Source organism: Saccostrea cucullata, unplaced genomic scaffold, assembly GCF_032062105.1.
Source record: "Saccostrea cucullata isolate Sc308-1 unplaced genomic scaffold, CSIRO_AGI_Scuc_v1 ctg13826, whole genome shotgun sequence".
Lineage (NCBI taxonomy): Eukaryota > Metazoa > Mollusca > Bivalvia > Ostreida > Ostreidae > Saccostrea > Saccostrea cuccullata.
The window spans coordinates 23,374-43,719 of NW_026932861.1; the positions used below are offsets into that span (position 1 = coordinate 23,374).

At 32.8% G+C, this 20,346-nt stretch overlaps 1 protein-coding gene and 1 pseudogene across 1 annotated transcript; one reads left to right on the forward strand and one right to left on the reverse strand.

Annotated features, from left to right (window-relative positions):
• Nucleotides 1–1,126: 1,126 nt before the first annotated feature.
• Nucleotides 1,127–3,339, reverse strand: LOC134236350 (uncharacterized; annotated as a pseudogene).
• Nucleotides 3,340–4,962: 1,623 nt separating this feature from the next.
• Nucleotides 4,963–19,863, forward strand: LOC134236348 (polyunsaturated fatty acid 5-lipoxygenase-like). The gene is made up of 15 exons (XM_062718517.1): nt 4,963–5,537; nt 5,632–5,676; nt 9,959–10,087; nt 10,379–10,476; nt 10,656–10,788; nt 10,973–11,068; nt 11,186–11,282; nt 12,698–12,815; nt 13,079–13,171; nt 13,927–13,987; nt 14,651–14,762; nt 14,954–15,045; nt 16,236–16,412; nt 17,659–17,822; nt 19,434–19,863. The coding sequence occupies exons 1-15, from the start codon at nt 5,076–5,078 to the stop codon at nt 19,546–19,548; spliced, it is 1,992 nt and encodes a 663-aa protein (XP_062574501.1). The 5' UTR covers nt 4,963–5,075; the 3' UTR covers nt 19,549–19,863.
• Nucleotides 19,864–20,346: the final 483 nt, after the last annotated feature.

Below are 20,346 nucleotides of genomic sequence, written 5' to 3' on the forward strand. Positions count from 1 at the left end.
GCCTTGTGGTGATAAACTTCAAAGATTGCAAAGTTGGGATGACATTTTAGTCACAATTGAAAAAATTAATGAGTAGATTTATTATACTTTACAACTACATGATATATAACATATATTTTAATATATAGAAAGAACAGACAGTTCTGAAGTTTTATGGGTCTTGAAATTATTTTAAATTGAAATTAATCGTGGACATCTCTTGCAATTTTAATAATTTGTAATATTTTGTATGCAGAATGACTTTGATACTGTTGTACAATCAAATTATTAAATTGAAATGCTTGAAAATAGGGGATTTTTAGGGAACATTGCAAACAGACCTTTGCCTATAACTTTGACATGAATTTTCAGATTTGTAATGCCAACACAAAAAAATGGTTTCCTTTGCACATGTCACAGATTGCATTTTTAAGTCTTTTAAAAAATAATGCAAGAGTTATCTCCCTTTGTCAAACTCTTTAGACTAATATGACTATCTTGTTTAAATTTTTACACATATAGGTTTTATAAGTACCTTAAAAGCTGGAGACTGTTAAGTTTGAAATCAAACATTATTTCTTAAAGGAAGTAAGCAAGTCTCCACATTATTGCATTCAGGGCAAAAATATGTTTTACCTTCTATCAAATGATTATCAATTTCCATTGGCTCTTCTGTTTCTTGTGTCAATAAACTACTAGTCTGTAATGACCTAGTAAAAATCTCTGGAAGTATGAAAGATGAATAAAAAAATTCCAGACTGACTAACATGTTTGAAAAAAAATCACTGTCAAACACAATCTTTTCATGAAAGGGTCCATTGCATGTATATATGTACAGTATACACCATTTCCGCTTTGTAAGCGACATCTGCCCTTGAACTTGACCATAATGCCCCTCGTATGCCCCTCATTTTCAGTGTTAGTGGTTCTGTGCATTGTAAACAATTTGGCAATTTACATTTGCAAAAAGAAACACATGTACGGCATTTTGGAATAAGTGGACATTTAAATTCTACCACACCTTCTCCACAGCAAGAACAAGATACAAGTAAATCAGGGGAAGCAGCTAAAAATGGCCGCTCTGTATCTAAAAATATTCCACATTCATCAAACATGACATTTTTGTGATTTTTTTTGTACATTTTCTTGAAGTCAGCTTTTGCTATGGGTTCCATTTCCCGTCCATACTTAAGGGCTTTGACATTTGGATTTACAGATTTATACCCCATTATTCGTAAAAGTAATGAACTAACATCACAATCTGAATTTCTTTTGTAACTCTCTACTTTTGTGTGAACAGCATAAAAATTTGAAGCAGTTAGTCTTCCTTTCCTTAGTTCTGTCCACTGGGGGTTGGATGACTGGCCCAAGGTAGCTTTGTTGTTTGCTTGAACCTCTGCCTCTGAGATGTGATCCACCCGGTTATTTATCATGTTTTCTATGTAATAATTTCAGCATTGTACACAATAACAGGTGTTGTTTCTTCCTGCTCCTTAGGCAACTCTGGAGGATCATCAGTACTCTGCATACCTGGATTAAACAAAAATACAGAGCACCATTGCTAGACTGGGGGTCTGATAATACAATATAGTTTTAACGTATGCAATAAACTTTCTCTGTATGTATATATTTTATTATCTTTATCTAAACTGTATTGATCTATTAAAAAATTGGTCTATGTAAAGAATAGATGATGAGTAAAAATATTTAAAATTTTCTTGGTTAAACTAGCTTTTACCTTTAAACACACAAGCATTTGGAAGAGCATCCTTCAGGGAGGTTAAAAGGGTCCTCCGTATGTCCTCGTCAGTGTTTCTGGTTGTGTGAGGCGTAACTTCATAGTCTGCTTTATTCCTCCCAACAAGTGGTCTAGATACTGTATATATAAAGTGCATGTACTTTACATCAAGAAAACATGTACCTTAATTGTACACAAATATTTTTTGCCCATTTCTAAATTTTCATTGAATTATAACTTTTACCTCTTATTATGCTTACATTAAACTGATGTTATTATATAACTGTGTGTCTAAAGTATTATTTTTTTAATGACCAAGCTTTTTAAAAAGATTACCTGGTAATCTTAATCACATGCAGCCATAGTGTAATTCATTTTGTAAAGTCTTTTTGTATGACAAGAGTCATTATTGAACTGTGTGAAAGTTCTGGTATACCTACCAGCTTTACCATGCTTTGACTTTTTAAAGTTCATATCCTTGATTTGGGCAGGTTGAAGCTTTTTTTCTGTTGGTTTAACCCATACACAAGTTCCAGAGGTGCAAAATGTAAGCCCCAGTTTGTTTGCTGATTCAATACGAAAAAGCAAACCAGCTACATGGTTGCAAGATTGTCCCAGGCTGCAATATAAAATCCAGTTATCATTATAAACCAAAATACTTGATATTATTTACAACACTTACACACATGGACATGTGTATATAATGATTATAAGTGAATAATATACATTGTAGGTCTATATATGATTTATTTATTTCTGGGATATGTAGAAACAATTTCTTGATTATACCTAATTTAATCGATTATATTACATTTCATAGGTCATTTAATTAACCTTTAAAAATAACTAATCAATTGAAAATTGTTCTCATGATCACTTACCCTGAGGTACAAGAACAGTAGGCACTTATAACTGTTCCAGTTTTCTTCTCAAAACAAACCCAAACACTGTGTGTTTCAGCATTAAGATTCTGGGAAGGTGTGCACCTGGCACGCAGAAAACAGTATGGTGATGATGATGATATGGGATGATAAAACACTTCTTTCAGCCACTCTGATGAATAATACTCATATGCTTTTCCTATCTTATACTGATTCAGATGTTCACACGCCTTCTCCTCACTTTCAGATTTCATTAAAAATGTAGTAATGTCTGTAATAAACACTGGTGGCCAATGAGACATACCCTGTTTCTCGTCTTCCCACTTATCATAAATTAACAAAGGGTCTGGTAAAGTAACATCACCAACTTTGAGTAAACGTTTGTAGGTATCTAATTTAGACTTTTCATTTTCTTCTGCTGTTGGTATAATTGGCATATTAAGCTTACTTGCCGCAAAAGCCAGAGCTATCAGTTCTTTCTTATTTCCGGTGCTTGAGAGTCCTCGCCTGGTCAAAAATGACCACAACGCTTCAATTTTCCAATGAGAAAAATCATTTAAAGTACAGCTTTGATCGCCAGGATCCATAATGTATATATGTATGTATAAAATATCAAAGTTATAAAATACTAGTCAAAATAAACCGCTGTGTATTACTTCGTGACTTCCGCAGGCATCCATTACAGCGTCCTTATCCCCGATTGACCTTTGACATGCATATTTAACGAGCAATACCAAAATGGCGAACCCGAACGTGCAATAGGACTATACACATTTTAAGGGATAGGAATGCTGGGGCGGAGGAGGGTCTTCAAAATGAACGTGCCTCATGTTAGCTTAGTCAGCGGGTTATCACAATATATTTCCATTTCTATTTTTTTTCTCTGTGATAACTCTTTGAAAGTTAGGGGTAGTTTATTTCTTGATAATTCTGCCGGAATGTGAATTAGGCAGGTCTGTAGGTCGGGAGCTAAGGAGGCCTAATACGCATGCAATTCTCGTGCGCATCTGTCTCTGTGTCTGACGCTAAGGAGGCCAAATATGCATGTAAATCTCGTGCGGCTGCCTTTGTGTGTGACGTCGGTTGGCGAGGACTATTGAAATTGGCATGGAAGTCATCATGTGATTCAAATCTATTTATCTACATTTTAAAGTCTAGATCTACAATTTTATTTCACAATGAAATGGAAATATAAGGAATCACTGTCTAGTTAGGAGGGTATGTCAGGGACATCAACAATAGTGGGAAACATGGGATAATTTAAGCATAACGGGCTTCGCCCGTTATGCAAATTATCCCATGTTTCCCACTATTGTTGATGCCCTGACATACCCTCCTAACAAGACAGTGATTCCTTAAACAACTGAATGACTCGCTGAGCTGACCACGTGACCTTACACCTTCTATACCCGCGTAATCCATCAGCCAAGGCGTGGATCTAATAATTTCACAATTTACAAAAAAAAAAATCCTACTGGAAACCTCAAAATAAGTTATCCCATTCAATATATAAATACAATTATTATTCTAAAAATTGTTTTTTTTGTCTTATGGGCCTGACTAAAGGTAACATATATTCAGGAAGTGTGTCAGCTTTGCTCCGGATGCAAATTTGGGAAGGGCAGAGGAAAAAGTACAACGTTTTAATATAAAGAAGAGAAGGTAGCATATTCCCCCATTTTCTTCATCATACTTAACTTGACAGTTAATTTTTTATCTTCAGAATTTCAATTAAGCCTAACAACCAACAATGAAAACCTACGAAATTAGAGTAAAGACTAGCGGAAGAATAGGAAGGGGGTAATCTTTTTAAGAGCAGTATGGTCATGATTAGTCACAAAAAAAAAAAAAAGCTTTTGTAAATTCAATTTTGTTCAAACTCCATGAATTCTTGAATTACCTTTGCGTCTAATTATGCATTTGATATCAAGAAAAATCTATGTTTTAATTGACCACTGGGTGTTACTTCCTTCTTTTAATGAAAAAGTTTGTTACGTAGAACAAATGCATGTACAGGAAAAGATTCTTTACATCGGTAATTGTTCTCTCCTAGCTGACAAAGTTATAGTTTAATTATTTTCACTTTGAAAATGTCTTTTGGTATATCTTTTAACCATAAATTTGATATAAAAAGTGCATTTAATCGCTGTAACAGAAATATTGACAATAGAAAAAATTAATAACGTGGTTAAAACCTGACAAAAAATCAAAATAAGCTCGTGAAGAGAAAAATGATGCATACAGCAACAATATTAGATATTTTAGCTATATTTTTTTTCTTATCGGCCTGACTAAAGGTAACGTATATTCAGGAAGTGTGTCAGCTGTGCTCCGGATGCAAATTTGGGAATGGGAGAGGAAAAAGTACGTCAATGTTTTAATATAAAGAAAAGAAGGAAGCATATTCACTCATTTTCTTCATCACACATACTTGGCAATTAATTTATCTACAGAATTTCAATAATAAACAACCAACAATGACCACCTACGAAATTAGAGTAAAGACTGGTGATAAAATGGGAGCAGGGACGGACGCCAACACAGAAATCGCACTACGTGGTAGCTCAGGAAAGCAAACAAAATCTGCTCTTCTTGATAACTGGTTTAAAAATGATTTTGAACGTGGCAAAACAGATGTTTTCATCATTCAAGACGAAACAGATATTCCTGAAGTAACTGAGATCAAGTTGCGAAGAGACAAAGCCGGTTTGTTCAGCGATTGGTTCGTTGAAAAAGTTGAAGTAACCAATCAGAGGAGCGGAAAGACTAACGTTTTCCCAATACTTCGGTGGATTCGCCCTGATGTTGACCTCTATTTTGGACGATATGATGTCTCTCTGCCACAGTTTGATACTCGGCTGCAACAGCGCAGTGCTGAGTTGAATGAGAAAAGGAAGCTCTACGAGTATGAGGAGAAAACCCCAGGATTACCCGTACAGGTACGTATGGAAATCTGTCTTCATCAAAGAATAAGGTAAATGTATTTATTATAAACTAAATTATTTTTTATTGTCTCAACTCTTATATTCGTAGGTTAAAAATGTCCCTGAGGATGAAGTGTTCTCTTCCTCTTACAAGGTAGGATTGCATAATTACTGGTTTTACAATATCCGGTGATGGTGAAACAGTTGAACCTTTATTTCGTAAGGTAGTCCGATCCTCAGGTTTATAAAATTAGCAGTTAAGTTATCAAAAATACTCATAAAAGTATCTCTGAATCCACAAAGCTATGTAAATTTATCCACAGTATTTCTTTAAAGTTGAAGATGCAAGTTAATCATATTATATAGGGAAAATTGTCAAATCAACAATATTTTTGCAGAAAAAGCGAATTGGAATATCAGCACTGCGTTTTCTAATTGCAAATTGATCATCAAATATATTTTAGGTTAATAAATGATAGTTATCCAGGCATTCAGAAAAATTGTCATGATTTTTATACTTATTTAATATTTTTTGTCTCCTATTTCCGTCAAGTATTCTATAATACATAGTGTAAAACTTTTTGCTATCATTGCAAAACACCACATATCACTTCTTATTTCATATAATGCTATTAAGCATTGGTATCTAAGGCTGGATTCAAGAAAATCTTATTTCTCTAAAACTATATTATTTTTTTTCCTTTCATAGGGTAAAAATGTCAACTTTTATATGACCTTTTCTAAGACTTCAGAAAACCTTTGAATCTTATAAAGATGAATAAAATGAAAATTGTTGCATGAAAGAATTCCATTTTCAAGCTTCATTTTGATGCATTTCAAATAAAATATTAATTTTTGGAGTTATCCTTCCTGGCTGAAGATCGGATATCCTTAATCTTCTTACAACTAGGACGTAAAAAAACAATACAAAATAGGAGCAGAGCAAATACGGAGCTCCAAAACATCAGAGGTAGGATCAGGTGCCGTGGAGGAGAAGGCATCCGATACAATGTTTAGTATTGATTAAATCACGTGAACACTAATTTCTTTATTTCCTTTAAGGTGTTCGAGCATGTATAATAACCATATTTTGTACCCCAAATATGAATGGTCTTAATATTTAAGTTATGGTAGCACGTTGAAGATATTGTCAAATAAAAATAATCCACCAAAGGAATTATAAAATTCTGATTATTTTTTCAATTAATAGAACATTAAATTTTACATTAAAGTCAATGGGCAGGGCATGTCTTTAACAGGTCTGGACGATTTCAGGGGTTCAAAAATCCTCAAGCCCGACGTCCCGGACTAACAAATTCCGGATCCGGACTCGGCATTTAGAATTCGCCAAAGTCCTGGGACTTGGCTATGTTTCTTGTTTATCTTTTTTTATAAGTTAAAAAAATGATCGTAAAGCTAAAAATAAAGCAAATTCTCAAATGTATTAAGTAAAAATGTGGGTTTGTGGGCGTTAAAATACCCATAAAACATTACGAACGTTTCGAAAATACAATCCGTCTTTTTATTTTCCGTTGCGGTTAGACTCTTGCTTTTACGCAATTCCGCATGTTTCCTCCTATATATATATGACAAACGGCAATGAGTTTGTTAAATTTAGGCTTTAGCTGTGACTTACAGCACAGTCTAATTTTTATTTATTGTAACAGATGGTTTATTAAGTAGTGAGTATTTGTAAAAGTTATTGTAATGTACCAGTAATCTATAAGTCTGGTATTGTGTTGAAATACTCATGTATGACTATATGACAGTTTATGGAGGAAAAATAAAACATATATTAATACACATAGTCTTTATTCATTCAATGCAACAAATGAAAATAAATTATAAATTTAATGATGTATAGGTAAATATGGACTCTGAAATTTCTTCCTCGGACTTGCCTAAAATTTACTCTTCAAGTCCTGGACTTGACCATGACAAAAAAAAAATTTGAACCCCTGCGATTTCCAATTATGGAAGTCAAGAACGATAACTGAAAGTTGCTAAAAATATACATCATGTACACGTAATTATATTTATATCCAATCAAATAACAGCATTTCTACACACCCCAAATCATATCTTATAAAGAACAAAAAGAAAATACGTGCTTTTATTTTTCTTTCTCAAACAAAAAATCTTTAGAAGTAAGATAAAAACTTTTGAAGAATACGGTATTTTCCACATATTTACCGTGAAGAACCTTGAAATTTTTATCTCGGTAAAAAAAAAAATGTCTGATACAATGTAATCGTTTACGGAGGAATAAATCACACCAGCAAGTTTTTATCAAGTTCAATCATAACATTTACCAGAATATACTGTATGTTGGTAAATATAACTTTGCTTAGCCATCTGATTTTCATCGATGATGCTTAAATTCCATATGGTATAGATCCACTTCACACAAGTGTTTATCTACATATAGTTTTAAAATATCACGGATTTCATAAGCCCCGAATACTAAGCCATGCAGACTTTAAATGGGCATAAGGAAAGGCGTAAAACGTGGAGAAAATTGAATAATTTTACATGAATGCGTATTATCCCAATATCTTACCTCGCATACCAGAAACTGCATGGACGGCTTTGTTATAAACACTCAGAAAATAATTAAGACTGTTATCCATACGATAGATTTTTATGTCAGACTCTAAAGACTGAAAAATGTCCGTGTTTATTATATCAATTTTTTTTACTTAAGTTAAACTATTAGGATTGCTACCTCATATAATCTCACTTTAAACGTTTTCTAAGCTTTCAAGTCATGTTTGTTCACAGAATTGTCATAAATATTATATTATTCCTAAATGTGCATAAAGTTTACAAAAAATGTTCCCAAAAAATCTTTTGAGCAAAAAACTGTAAAACCACGTGTTTTATTTATTTTCTCATTGGTTTGTATAAATGCTGTTATCTGATTGGTCAGAAGGACTACCACCTTGTTTATTCTGTGTATTTATAGCAATTCACGGTTATCGCTCTTGACTACCATATTTGGAAATCATCCAGACCTGTAATATGTCATTTAAACTGCATAAACAGTTTTGTGAAGTTATTCATTAACTCATTTACTAAAGTATGAAGTAAAATTAAATATTACCCTACTAAAGTGTTTTGACAAAAATAAAATAATCCCCCATATCATCGAATAGAAATTAGAGCGAATGATATATTTCAACACGCTAATTATATGTAACGTAGAGAAAACCAGATAAAGAGAAAGGTAACAGAGAAAGGTACTAATCTTGAAAGAAACAGAAACTTGTTATTCTTTTGAGATCGAACTAACGGGTAATCGAGCCCTACATGTACCTAGCTATCTGAATTGGTAGATATGATACATAAACACAACACTATATCAATTAAGTTCATGAAATACTTCTGTTGTGAAATACTTATTTATTTATTTTTTTTTTTTTTGTAATAAATTTCTTAGAAGGAAGACGGAACCTTTCTGACAATATAGGGGAAACACATTAAATTTATTAAGATCACCCAGTTGATAAAACTTTTTCACAGAAAAAGGAAGGATGCAACCCACACGCACTTGTTTCGTATATGGGGAACCGCTACTTATTTTTCACCAAAAGGTATATAAGTCAATGTCAGACACCCAAAAAACCACTCCGGTACATATCAAATTCCGGAAGACGACACTAATGCATCGTTGTTTCAATTTGATTCATTGCAACGGGACATTGCTTTTGTGCAAATGTTTTACCTAATATAACCATGTATACGTAGCTCTTTCTGCTGCTTGTAATATATTTTGGATTCATTTCGTTTACATCTTAGTAGAGGAGTTACAAAAAGATCCAAAATACATGTAGGGAGTTAAGTTACCTATTCTTTGTTTTAAAATACACAGATTCCTTAGAATTTATTTTTGGCTACGTAGTTTACCAGGGGAATTTTTCACAATTCGCATATATTCGCTTTCTAAATGGATTAATAATTACATTAAACGATAATGCAGATATAGAACCATTCCCAGGTAAGCTTGGACTTTCAGTAAGGCGTGGCATTCTCGGCGCAACGTAATCAGCGTCTCTCAAATGACGAAGAGATTCTTACTGGTTAAGAAATTAATAACATCAGGAACTTTAAATTGTTGTTGACAACGATGAGACGACTGAAGCTCCACCTTTTGCCGGACGAGAAGTGTTTATTTGATACACTACTTGGCATTTGCCCAAATATCTATCCCATGTATATTTCAACAGTGAAGGAAAGCGGTGTAAATTTCAGATGCTCAGTATGTGATGTCGAGAAAGCCACGCCTTATTGAAAGTCCAAGCTAAACTGGTAATTGTCCTATTAGTAATATACAGATCTACTAGTTATGTAAATAATGAAGGAAACGAGTTACAATAGCACAAACAAACAAAAACTAGGAATGTTTTACACATGAAATTATGGTTACATTATCACAGATTGATCTGCTACAAAGAAAATACAGTCTGAAGGCGGGTAAAACCTTGGAGATGATTTTCGGTGATGGATCCTGGAAAACTTTATATGACTTGACAGGTGTCTACTCAAAAACATTTGGAGAGCCGAAGGTAACACATCTGTCGTGTTATTTTATCTAAAGTATTGCTATGGATTCATACTAATTGTTATTGCCTCTTCAAAGCGAACATCTGTAGGAAATGGAGTTGTCATAGTCATTAAATGTTCGGCTCATCAAGGTGTCAAGATTTTTCTTTAGCATTTTGTGAAGAAATCCGTTTTAAACGGCAACAATTTTTAAAGTACATATATGAATAATATGCTTATTTATTCTTTTTTATGGTCAAAGCAATGGCTACTCTCTTTCCTAAAATAAAATGTACATGTCCTTAATCGAGCAGGGGATGCAGGACTGGGAGAGTGATATAAGTTTTGGATGGCAACGATTAAACAGCGCCAACCCCAATCTGATTCGGCTCTGTACGCATATACCAGACAAGTAAGGGATCTTAATTAATGCTTATCTACAGACATAATTAATACATCGAATATTACGTTTAGGGAATAATATACATGTCACTATTATACATGTCAACCAAAACAACAATTATGTTTCCAGTTTTAATCAGTGATAAAAAAAAAAACAGTTGTATTCTTTCAATTTGAAATTCATTTCAGGTTTGGGGTGACCGAAGAAATGATCAAACCTTTTCTAGATGGACTGACTTTGTCCCAAGCCATCACTGACAAACGACTGTTCATCATTGATCTGGAAATACTGGATGGGATTTCTCTTGTCGATGGATTTGTTGTAAGTCAAACTATCGCATCGTATATATATACGATATTTATATATGTTTACAGTGTATATAAAGAGTCTTTATTTTCAATCCATTCTTTGTGCATCCATTCAATAAGATTTAGTAATGGCTTAAAAGGACAATGATTATGCATTTATTAAAATGTTATTTATGTTTTTTTTAAATTACATGCAGTGTCCGATTCCCATCGCCCTCTTCTTCGTTAACAGTAAAAATCAACTATTGCCAGTTGCGATACAACTTTTTCAACAGAAGGGATCAGACAATCCAGTAAGAACGACGTCTTGATGAAGCTTTAAATAGAAATCGTACTGAAAGTAAAGGTTATTGAGCCTTTGGTGTAAGACCGTCCTCTGAATGATAGAGGTATGACCTACTATATTTCAGGTGTTTCTGCCCAGTGATCCACCTTATACATGGTTGATGGCCAAAATGTGGTACAACGTAGGGGACTCAAATTATCACCAAGCGATAACGCATCTAGGTAGAATGGTGTCATTTTTTAAAGTAAAATATATCTATCCCCATAAATGCATTTAGTATTTTAATATGCATGCAATCATCTTTGTAGCAGTGCTGCATGGTCGTAATGTAAAACGAAAACTGTTAAAGATGCATCATTTATTTTTTGCCATGTTTATTATTAGTACACCGAAAATCTCGGGCCAATCGGCAAGCCTCGACTGATACTGCTTCACTCCATACAAACCTTGAAAATGCATCAGACCGGTGCATTTCTCAGTCTGAATTTCCTTTAACTCATTTAATTCTTCGCTACGCGTATGAAAACTTCAACAAATCACGTTTTATAACTGGTCTAATTCTTTCTTGTGTATATTGGTTTTGATTAAAACCTTAGGTTAGTAATCTTTGAAAGTATAAATTTAACATGGTGTGGGTGGTCCACAAGGTAACTCAGATTTCAAAGGAATAACCTTATGAGGAATTTCAAATTGGACCACATGATTGTACGTTAGCAAAAAGATAGTAACCGTTTACGTCCAAGGTTAGTGGAGCCACTGAAGGAACTCCGAGTGATCTCCGATCCTCACCCCTCCAAATGGTAAAATTTTTAAATTGCTAATACGACTTTTTAAACAAAAGAGGACTGCATGTAGTCTTTGATGAAATTTTGAGAATCATTCAAAATATCTTGGATTTTACAGATAAAAAATATCACTGTTGGTGTTATAAGACACTTAGAGTACTTAGTATATTTATTATTTCTGTGAAATGAGTAAAGAATGAATTACTTTGTGCATATTGAATAGGTTAGCGAGATGTCAAATATAAGTAGATGATATTCAATACAAAAACAAGGTACACTTTTAATACAAATTAAGCCCTGTAATTTTTTGAATATGAAAGTGATATAAGAAATTAAAAGTTATTCTTTCTGAATAAAAGGAATTCCATGCAGTAAGAATACACAAATAATTTTTCTCATATGACCTCATGAATGCTAATTGTGACGTCATTAACTTGTGCATTTTCCCGTATTTTCTTAAAAAGTTGCAGAAGACATCAATTTTCAGTGGAATTTTCTTTCAGAAAACATACTCTGCCACCGTCGCCCACAAAGATTTTGAGATATGTGATTTTTCAAAGCAAATTACATATATCTAAAAAATGAAGTGGGCGACGGAAGTAGACACTTTTTTCTAAAGGAAAATAAGCACAGAAATGAGTCATTTCAAGGCTATTCTGCATTAAACTTAGAAATGTACCAAATTAATGACGTCATATTTCCAGAATTGTCCTCCGTCATACCATATTCTTTAATGATTTATCGTATTCATCTACTCAACTATTTATAAAGCCAATTTCATAACTTTTTAAGAACATTAAATTTTAAGGCGCAATAAGTCCAAACTGTACCATCTTCTTACCTTTATTCAGGTTACACCCATCTAGCAATGGAAGGCGTGTGTATAGCAGCCAATAGATGTCTGTCTCCTTCCCATCCCATGTTTAAACTGTTGGCGCCACATCTTCTCTACATTATTGCTATCAATGAGTATGTATTATGATATTTTCACATAAAGATTAATATACAATAACTTAAAGATCTTCATAAAAATGAAATGAATCCATAAATATGTATATTTTTAAAGTCTACAAACAAAAGACTTTCCTTTCTTGATGTAAGAAATCTTAAAAATGATTTAATTTACTATTACCGGTATATCGATCCCTTTTGCATTGCAATTCTTACAAAGTTAAACATATAAAATAGAATTTCCATGAAACATTCTCTTGTTTTATTTTTGACATTATTAGCCGCGCTCTCGGCTTCCTTGTGTCTCCTGGAGGATGGATTGATAAAACAATGGTGGTGGGAAGCAAGGGTGTTGTTGAACTGGCTGCAAAAGGGTGAGTTATTATGGATTCCATTTAATTGGTTTACTTTCAATACTATCATAATCTTTTCAAAAGAAAAAGTAGACAGCAAATCAGTGTTCATCTTTACGGTGAATTCCATGTCACACGCGATCAATGCAGATATATTAAGGAAAGCAATAAATAAAAATGTAAGTTATATACAACTCGTACCGTGTATTGGTGGACGATATTGAAAATACAGCGATCAATCTTTAAAAAAAACATATAATGAAAATCTGTAAACGGGGCAGCAAATACGGAAACTCTTGAATTCCAAAGGTGGGATTAGGTGCCTAAAAGGTGTAAGCATATCCTATACCCTGATGTCGAAACAGTCCATAGTCAAATTATTATAGACACAAAGGTTTTACAATTGATATGAAAAACATTGGCAAAGTTCTTGGGTTAAAATTGAATGATTATTTCAAAAAGAGAATTAAGCATTCGTCAAAGCTTAAATGCAGAGATCACTCATAACTTGAACATTTTCTTTTAAACATCCAGCAAACTAGAATAGATAGCATGTATAAATTCTTCGTTGATTATTTTAGGCACATATAAGTGCCATTCAAGCTGCTGCTTGTTATGGTACTTAATCATATCATTTGTATAATTTTAGGCTTGTGCTTACAATTACAAAAGAAAATATCGTGATTTTCCTCTCTGCTTATCTTGCAAAACATATGAAAGATCTCCAAAAACCTTGCTTTATTCGGTCGTTCATTTAAAATATGTATTTTGTTTAGGACAAGCTCTTGGAGAATGGATGTAGAAGGAACCTATCCAGAATTTTTGAAAGAAAGAGGGGTTTGTTATCTCATAATTTTTTCTTTCCTGGTTTTAAATAGTATTTGACAACGTGTGTTTATTAATACTTATTAATATATTAACTTAATATGTTACCTTTACCACTTTTAACGTGTTTTTTAGTCAATTTGCAACAGAATATATGTATCTATCACTTTTAACCATCTTCATATTCGAGACCATTTTCCCACAATTTAGAGCCGTTCAATATAATAACATATTTACTTATGATAAGGTTCAAATTTTCTTGAAATATAATTAAGGTTCCGGAAATATTGAAAAAAAATGTATTCGAATGTCGGAAGTAGGATTTAAAGAATATAAACTCAAATACATAGACTCAAAGTTTGCTTGAAAAGCATACCGTTGCATATAAGTAAACATAACAAATTCGAACACATGCAATTATCTTAAGTTGCATTACAAAGAAATGTTGCATCTATCAATGCATCGCTTCGTGCACAAAAGCAACGTTCTCGCGAGAATAACAACAAAAGTTAATGTCTATTGTATTATTTTTTGTGTGGGAATAAATCTCCAGTTTTTGTAATAATTCGACACCGTTAACTACCGAGTAACTACTGTAAGTCGTTTTAACTCCACGGTGTTAAAATTTCACGCTATCTGAAAAAATACCTTTTCATTTGTAATATTTTTTGACAGTTATATTGCAAGGATGGAAAAATCCTACCAACATTCTATCAGCGTGACGATAGTCTTGACCTTTATGAAGCCATTCGAAATTACGTCACCAAATATGTCCATCTCTATTATGGTGCGTATTTTTTTGCCTTTGTATTGAAGATATTAAATTTTCAATAGATGGGAAACGAACAAAATACAAATCAATTGAATAAGATTCAAAATAGAGAAAACATAGGTATAACGCTTCGTGTACATAACAAAAGCAAACTTTTTAGTCATATACATGTACTTGGTTGTAATATGTTTTCTTTTATCCAACAGACACGAATGATAAAATTAAGGACGATCCTGAAATTCAAAACTTTGGGCGTGAATTATCAATGCCTAAGTCCAAAGGAGGTTGCGGAATTTTGGTAATAACGTTATTGTTTCCCAGCAGATCGTTTTATATAGCCCTATAGATTGTTATTTTTTCTAATGAGTATAACATGTTATAAAACTTCATGTTATCCTATAATCATTTGTGACAATCATTTAACTGTAACCTAAAACTGCTGGAAATTAAGCTGTCAGTCAAATTGTGTGCATGTGTATGATAAACTTTGAGCCTCCTACAAAAAAAATGAAATTTCTGGTTCTGGGATCTTGGCAATGGTGTTAAAAGTGGAGATTTATTATTATTGTGAAAAATCATTATTTTCTAATATTTCACGCCAAAATATGGCTGAAATATTGCCGACTCTACTTTAAACTATTTACATTCAATCAGTCAATCCTCTCCGAACCAAACTAGGTGTTTAGGGACAAACTAAATTCAGGGTTTTGAGGAGCAAGAGTACTTAAATTGTAAAATTGATGGCCCATATCGGATTGTTCTGCGTCGCTCAAATAGAGGATATGCGACTTTTTAAAAACCCCTTGTCTACATTTGGATCTTAAGCAGAACTAAATAAACTATTATAACGAGTAAAGGTTCCTTTACTAAAACTAAATAAAATTCATGGTCCAAGAGTAAGGCGGGTTCTTTTTATTTAAAAAGACAAATGTGTTAATTTGGATCTTCTCTGTATTTGGTTAAGTTGGGAGACAATCTGTATGCACGGTTACGATGAGCCAGGTTGATCCAACCTAAATTTTGAAATTCATGTCCCCAGTCTCAGAGGCTATGGTGGGTGTAACTCTTCCAACCATGTAATAAAAATGAATTTTAATCTTTTGCAAATCCTTTCACTAGGTGCAATGTACTTGGCTGGCAAATTAAGTACATCTTCTATACTGAGCTAAAGGGTTTTTTTCCTATCAACTTTGTAAAATTCATACAAACACATAAAGGTTCTCGATAAAAAGCAGGACTCCATTGTTAAAGAAAAATTTTACTCTTAATTGATGAAGTTATTTCCTGTGATTACTCACCTATGTATAGGGTATAATATATATATATATATATATATATATATATATATATATATATATATATATATATATATATATATATATATATATATATATATATAATGAATGACTTGGTTGTCCTTTTAATCCTTGTGTTTCTTAGTTTCAATTCCTTTCAGTGAGAAAATCCAAAGCATTTTCTTTTTATTAGGGTGTTCCATTTAAAGACGGGAAGTTCAGTTCAGCAGAGGACTTGATACTTGTGTTCACTTCCGTTATTTACACCAGTAGTGTAGTTCATGCCGCTGTCAACTTTCCTCAGTACGATACATACGGATTTCCCCCGAACTATCCAACAAAAATCAATGGACCTCCCCCTAAGGATAAGGTATTGATTTACTGACCAGTGTATATACAAATAAACCTGAAATTGGATGTTAAAGGATAAAAAATGTGATAGTAGTCAATTTCTGTGTTAATAAAAAGTATAAATAACATGTACATTTCTGAAAATTTTGGACTTGATCGTCAATTTAAGGAAGAACTTTGGTTAAGTGGCAAAAATATAAAGGCCGAGTTTCAAACCAGGTAAGTTTGGCGAGGATGAAGCCTGTAGAGTTCCGATGGAACCCTGATTCTCGCTTGTGTATAATACACAGATTCACAGAAAGTCACTTGTATTACCTTTGCGTTTTTCTATGAGTTACATGCCAATCATTGTCTCGTTTTTCTTAAGTATGAAAAGAAACAAAACGATGTTATTTCTCCGATTTAACCACACTAACTATTTGTTAGAATATATTCCTAGATTTCAACATCAAAAAAATTATTTATTCAAACTATTTTTCAATATTTCTTTCCTGATAACTTTAGATTGAGAGAGAAAAAGAGCATTTACTTAAAATATGTTAAATGCCTGTTTCAAGACCTTTTCGAATGTACTTTTGTTGTTGATCCAAAATGAATTTGAATTACCAAATCTATACTGTATTCCGAAACTTCATAAAAATCCTTACAAACAAACGTACATAACGGGGTCCAGTAAATTTGCAACCAATCCTCTTTTTTTATTCCTCGCTAAGATTTTAACAATAGTGAAGGAGAAACTTTAAGAGTACTGTGCAACAATGTATTTGAAAAATGGTGTAAATCAGATGTAGATACCAAAAGAATTACAATGATTTTTTGGAACATTTGAAAACACAACATTTTACCAAAATAAACATAATAAAAACTCAATACTTTTTAACTTGATGTACAACTATTACTTTTGCAGCAATATACATTCATCATCTGCTACGGGTTTATATCTCTCGATTGATTCGATAAAGAATAGAACTTTTCACGTGTGCATTTTATAATTAAATAAATGATATTTGATCCCACAACAATCTTTGTGCAGGTTAACGTTTTAGAAGTCGTTCTCATAACTTTTTAATCGTATACCATTTTTTTTTAGTTTTCTATATATGACGCAGGTCTCACGATCAAGACAATATTCCATAAAACTTACATCCCAACTTACATCCCAACAACGAGGACCATGATTTCGTGAATTTTTTGGCTTATATTCTATTTATTTGGCAGGGTAACTGAAAAAGTGATAAATCTGACAATTTTTTTTTTAATTTCAGAAGCCATTGCAGGAAGAGGAAGTAGTGAAGGCTCTCATTGACAGGGCTACCACTCTAGACACGATGATTATCACGAAAATCCTGAGTGCACGAAGTACTAACGCTCTCGGTGACTTTGAAGTGAACTATATTTATGACCCGCCAGCAGTAGCGATTGTGGAAGAGTAAGACATCTTAATTGTTACGTTTACCAATTGCGCTCCGTTATTAGCAGACCTATTTTTATATTCCTATGAAGCAGAATTGTGCAAAATCTCATGCGTGAAAAGAAGAAAACACTTGTTGTGGCCTTCAACGCGACATTTAGATATATCGACGAAGTATTGTTAATTAACAATGGTAATTTCCATTCCGACGTCGATACGATATATTCTGGTGAGCTTGAGATAAAAGATACCACTGAGTCTGACACATCTGTTTCATACTTGGATATTTTACTTGAAAAAGACGTTAATGGTAATCTAACTCCTAAGCTATATGAGAAACTTGATGACTTTAACTTTTCTATCGTCAACTTCCCTTACTTATGCAGCAATATACCTTCATCACCTGCATACGGAGTGTATATATCTCGGTTGATTCGATACACAAGAGCATGCTCTGTGTATGAACAATTTCTAAAACGATGTAAATTATTGACAAGCAAGTTAATGAAACAAGAATATCAGCAGTCTCGTTTAAAGTCATCATTTCGTAAGTTCTGTGGTCGATACAATGACCTTGTCAGCAAATACAATTTATCATTAAGTTAAATGCTGACTGACGTTTTTCATACTAATTGTAAGTTCATTATTAAAACACTGAATTGGCGACAGAATTTTCGTTATTTCGCGATCATTACAAGGAGCACACGGCGGGTGTGACCGGTCGGCAGCGGGTGCTCATTCCTCCATGGCACCTGATCCCACCTCTGATGTTTCGGAGGTCCGTGTTTGCTCCGCTCCTATTTGTATTGTTTTATGGACTTTGATATTGAATATTGTTTGTTACCTCCATATCCTTCCATCCATTTTTTCTAAAGAAACATAGGGCAGATTGTGTTCCCTGTCTGTCTGTCAGTCTGTTATACTTTCTTTTTCCTGTTTTTTTTTTCTCTTCTAATTTATGCAGTAACCAAATTTTTTTTAAGTCATTCTACTTTTGAAATTCCTTTTACATTTTACACTGTTATCATATTTTTTTCCCCAAAAGATTTGTAAATGGATTTTTTTTTAATATTCAACCTCGGAGTAAATGTGGGTCTTACGTTGCGGATTTGAATCCCAATGTGGGACGTAGAGACCTGTCTTTCCGTTCTTTATTTGGATAAAAATATTGGAGAGAAAACATCAAAGATGTTATTTTTGATAAAGACACAAATTTTTGTGCAAAAAGGGTCATATTAAATGTTCGTGGCGCCAAAAAGAAGCATATTTACCCCTTTTTTTCAATATGATTTTTAATTGAGATATTTATGTAGAAACTGAAAATATACGTGAACAAAAAAGTTTAAGACTTTAAATATCAGGAACCAACCTCGTTCAGTCAGAATAAATAAAGCTAGGAAGACATTTCACAACTTCAAATAACAGTGCTGCAGTGTATAGAAAATAACGTTTTCACCTTAACGAGGCAGATCCTAATTGCCGATCAAAGGTCAAAATTTGAATTCCTTTCCCGGAATTTGGCAACATCTCTATATAGATGAAAAATTCTCAAAAGTGGTAAAACAGCATTCACTGTACATTGTAAAAATAGATCAAAAAATTATATATAAATGTTTTCATTTTTTTCAGATTAAGAAGTGATCTGAAAAATATCAGTTCAAAGATTCATGAAAGAAACGGAAAGTTGGAGAGAGGGTATGAATATCTTCTGCCGGAGGAAATCCCGAATTCCATCAGCATTTGATTCTGCAAGAAGTATTTCAAGTGTTATTTGTGAACGCATCTTTTTTTTTAACAAACTATCCTTGTATTCATATTTCAGAAATTATTTTGTGATCTCTTTTCTGTTTTGATATAGACAAATGTAATAGTAAAATGAATTATAATTAATAAATAATGTTTGATAAATGTAAATACATGTAGAAATTGTTTATGAAACAACATATTTTCAGAAATGAGATGTTTTAACATGGCTTTCAGAATGTTCATAGCTTCAGATGTCATAGAAATATTAGATTCTTTGTGTGAATTAAGATGTTAACAATTTTAATATTGAAAATTATTTTTTTTTTCTCTCGGTTGTCTACGTATTTAATGTTGTAGACAAATAAAGATTTTTGTAAATTGAGATATGTTATATTACATATATATGTATGTTTATGTTAGATGAAACATCAAAGACGGATTTTATAATTAAATTCAATTTTCACTTTCTAATTTGTCGCTCTAGAGGCATTTTCTTCGCTTTATTCATTCATATGATTAAACAAAAAAAGTAAGTAAAAGCCTTTTATAATTTTAATGATTGTTTGATTCTTTATTTTGAATAGTTTTCGTTCATCTTTGTATACATCTTTATATAACAGAGGTACTACGATGCACAAACTGGCCGTGAGAAGTACACCTTGCTAATTTTTGGAATACCGGTATCTTTCTCCTTTTATATAGAGAACAATACATACCCTTTTCCATATCACATCCTGTATCAGCCCGAGACACCAATATCGGCATGGAAAAGGGTATGTTTTATTATATTTATTAC

Bases quoted from the DNA above. Each gene is read 5' to 3' on its own strand.
- LOC134236348 (XM_062718517.1), top strand. From the start codon at position 5,076: ATGACCACCTACGAAATTAGAGTAAAGACTGGTGATAAAATGGGAGCA. The intron at 5,677-9,958 runs GTAGGATTGCAT...ACATTATCACAG, and splicing joins TGTTCTCTTCCTCTTACAAG to ATTGATCTGCTACAAAGAAA. The intron at 12,816-13,078 runs GTATGTATTATG...TGACATTATTAG, and splicing joins TACATTATTGCTATCAATGA to CCGCGCTCTCGGCTTCCTTG.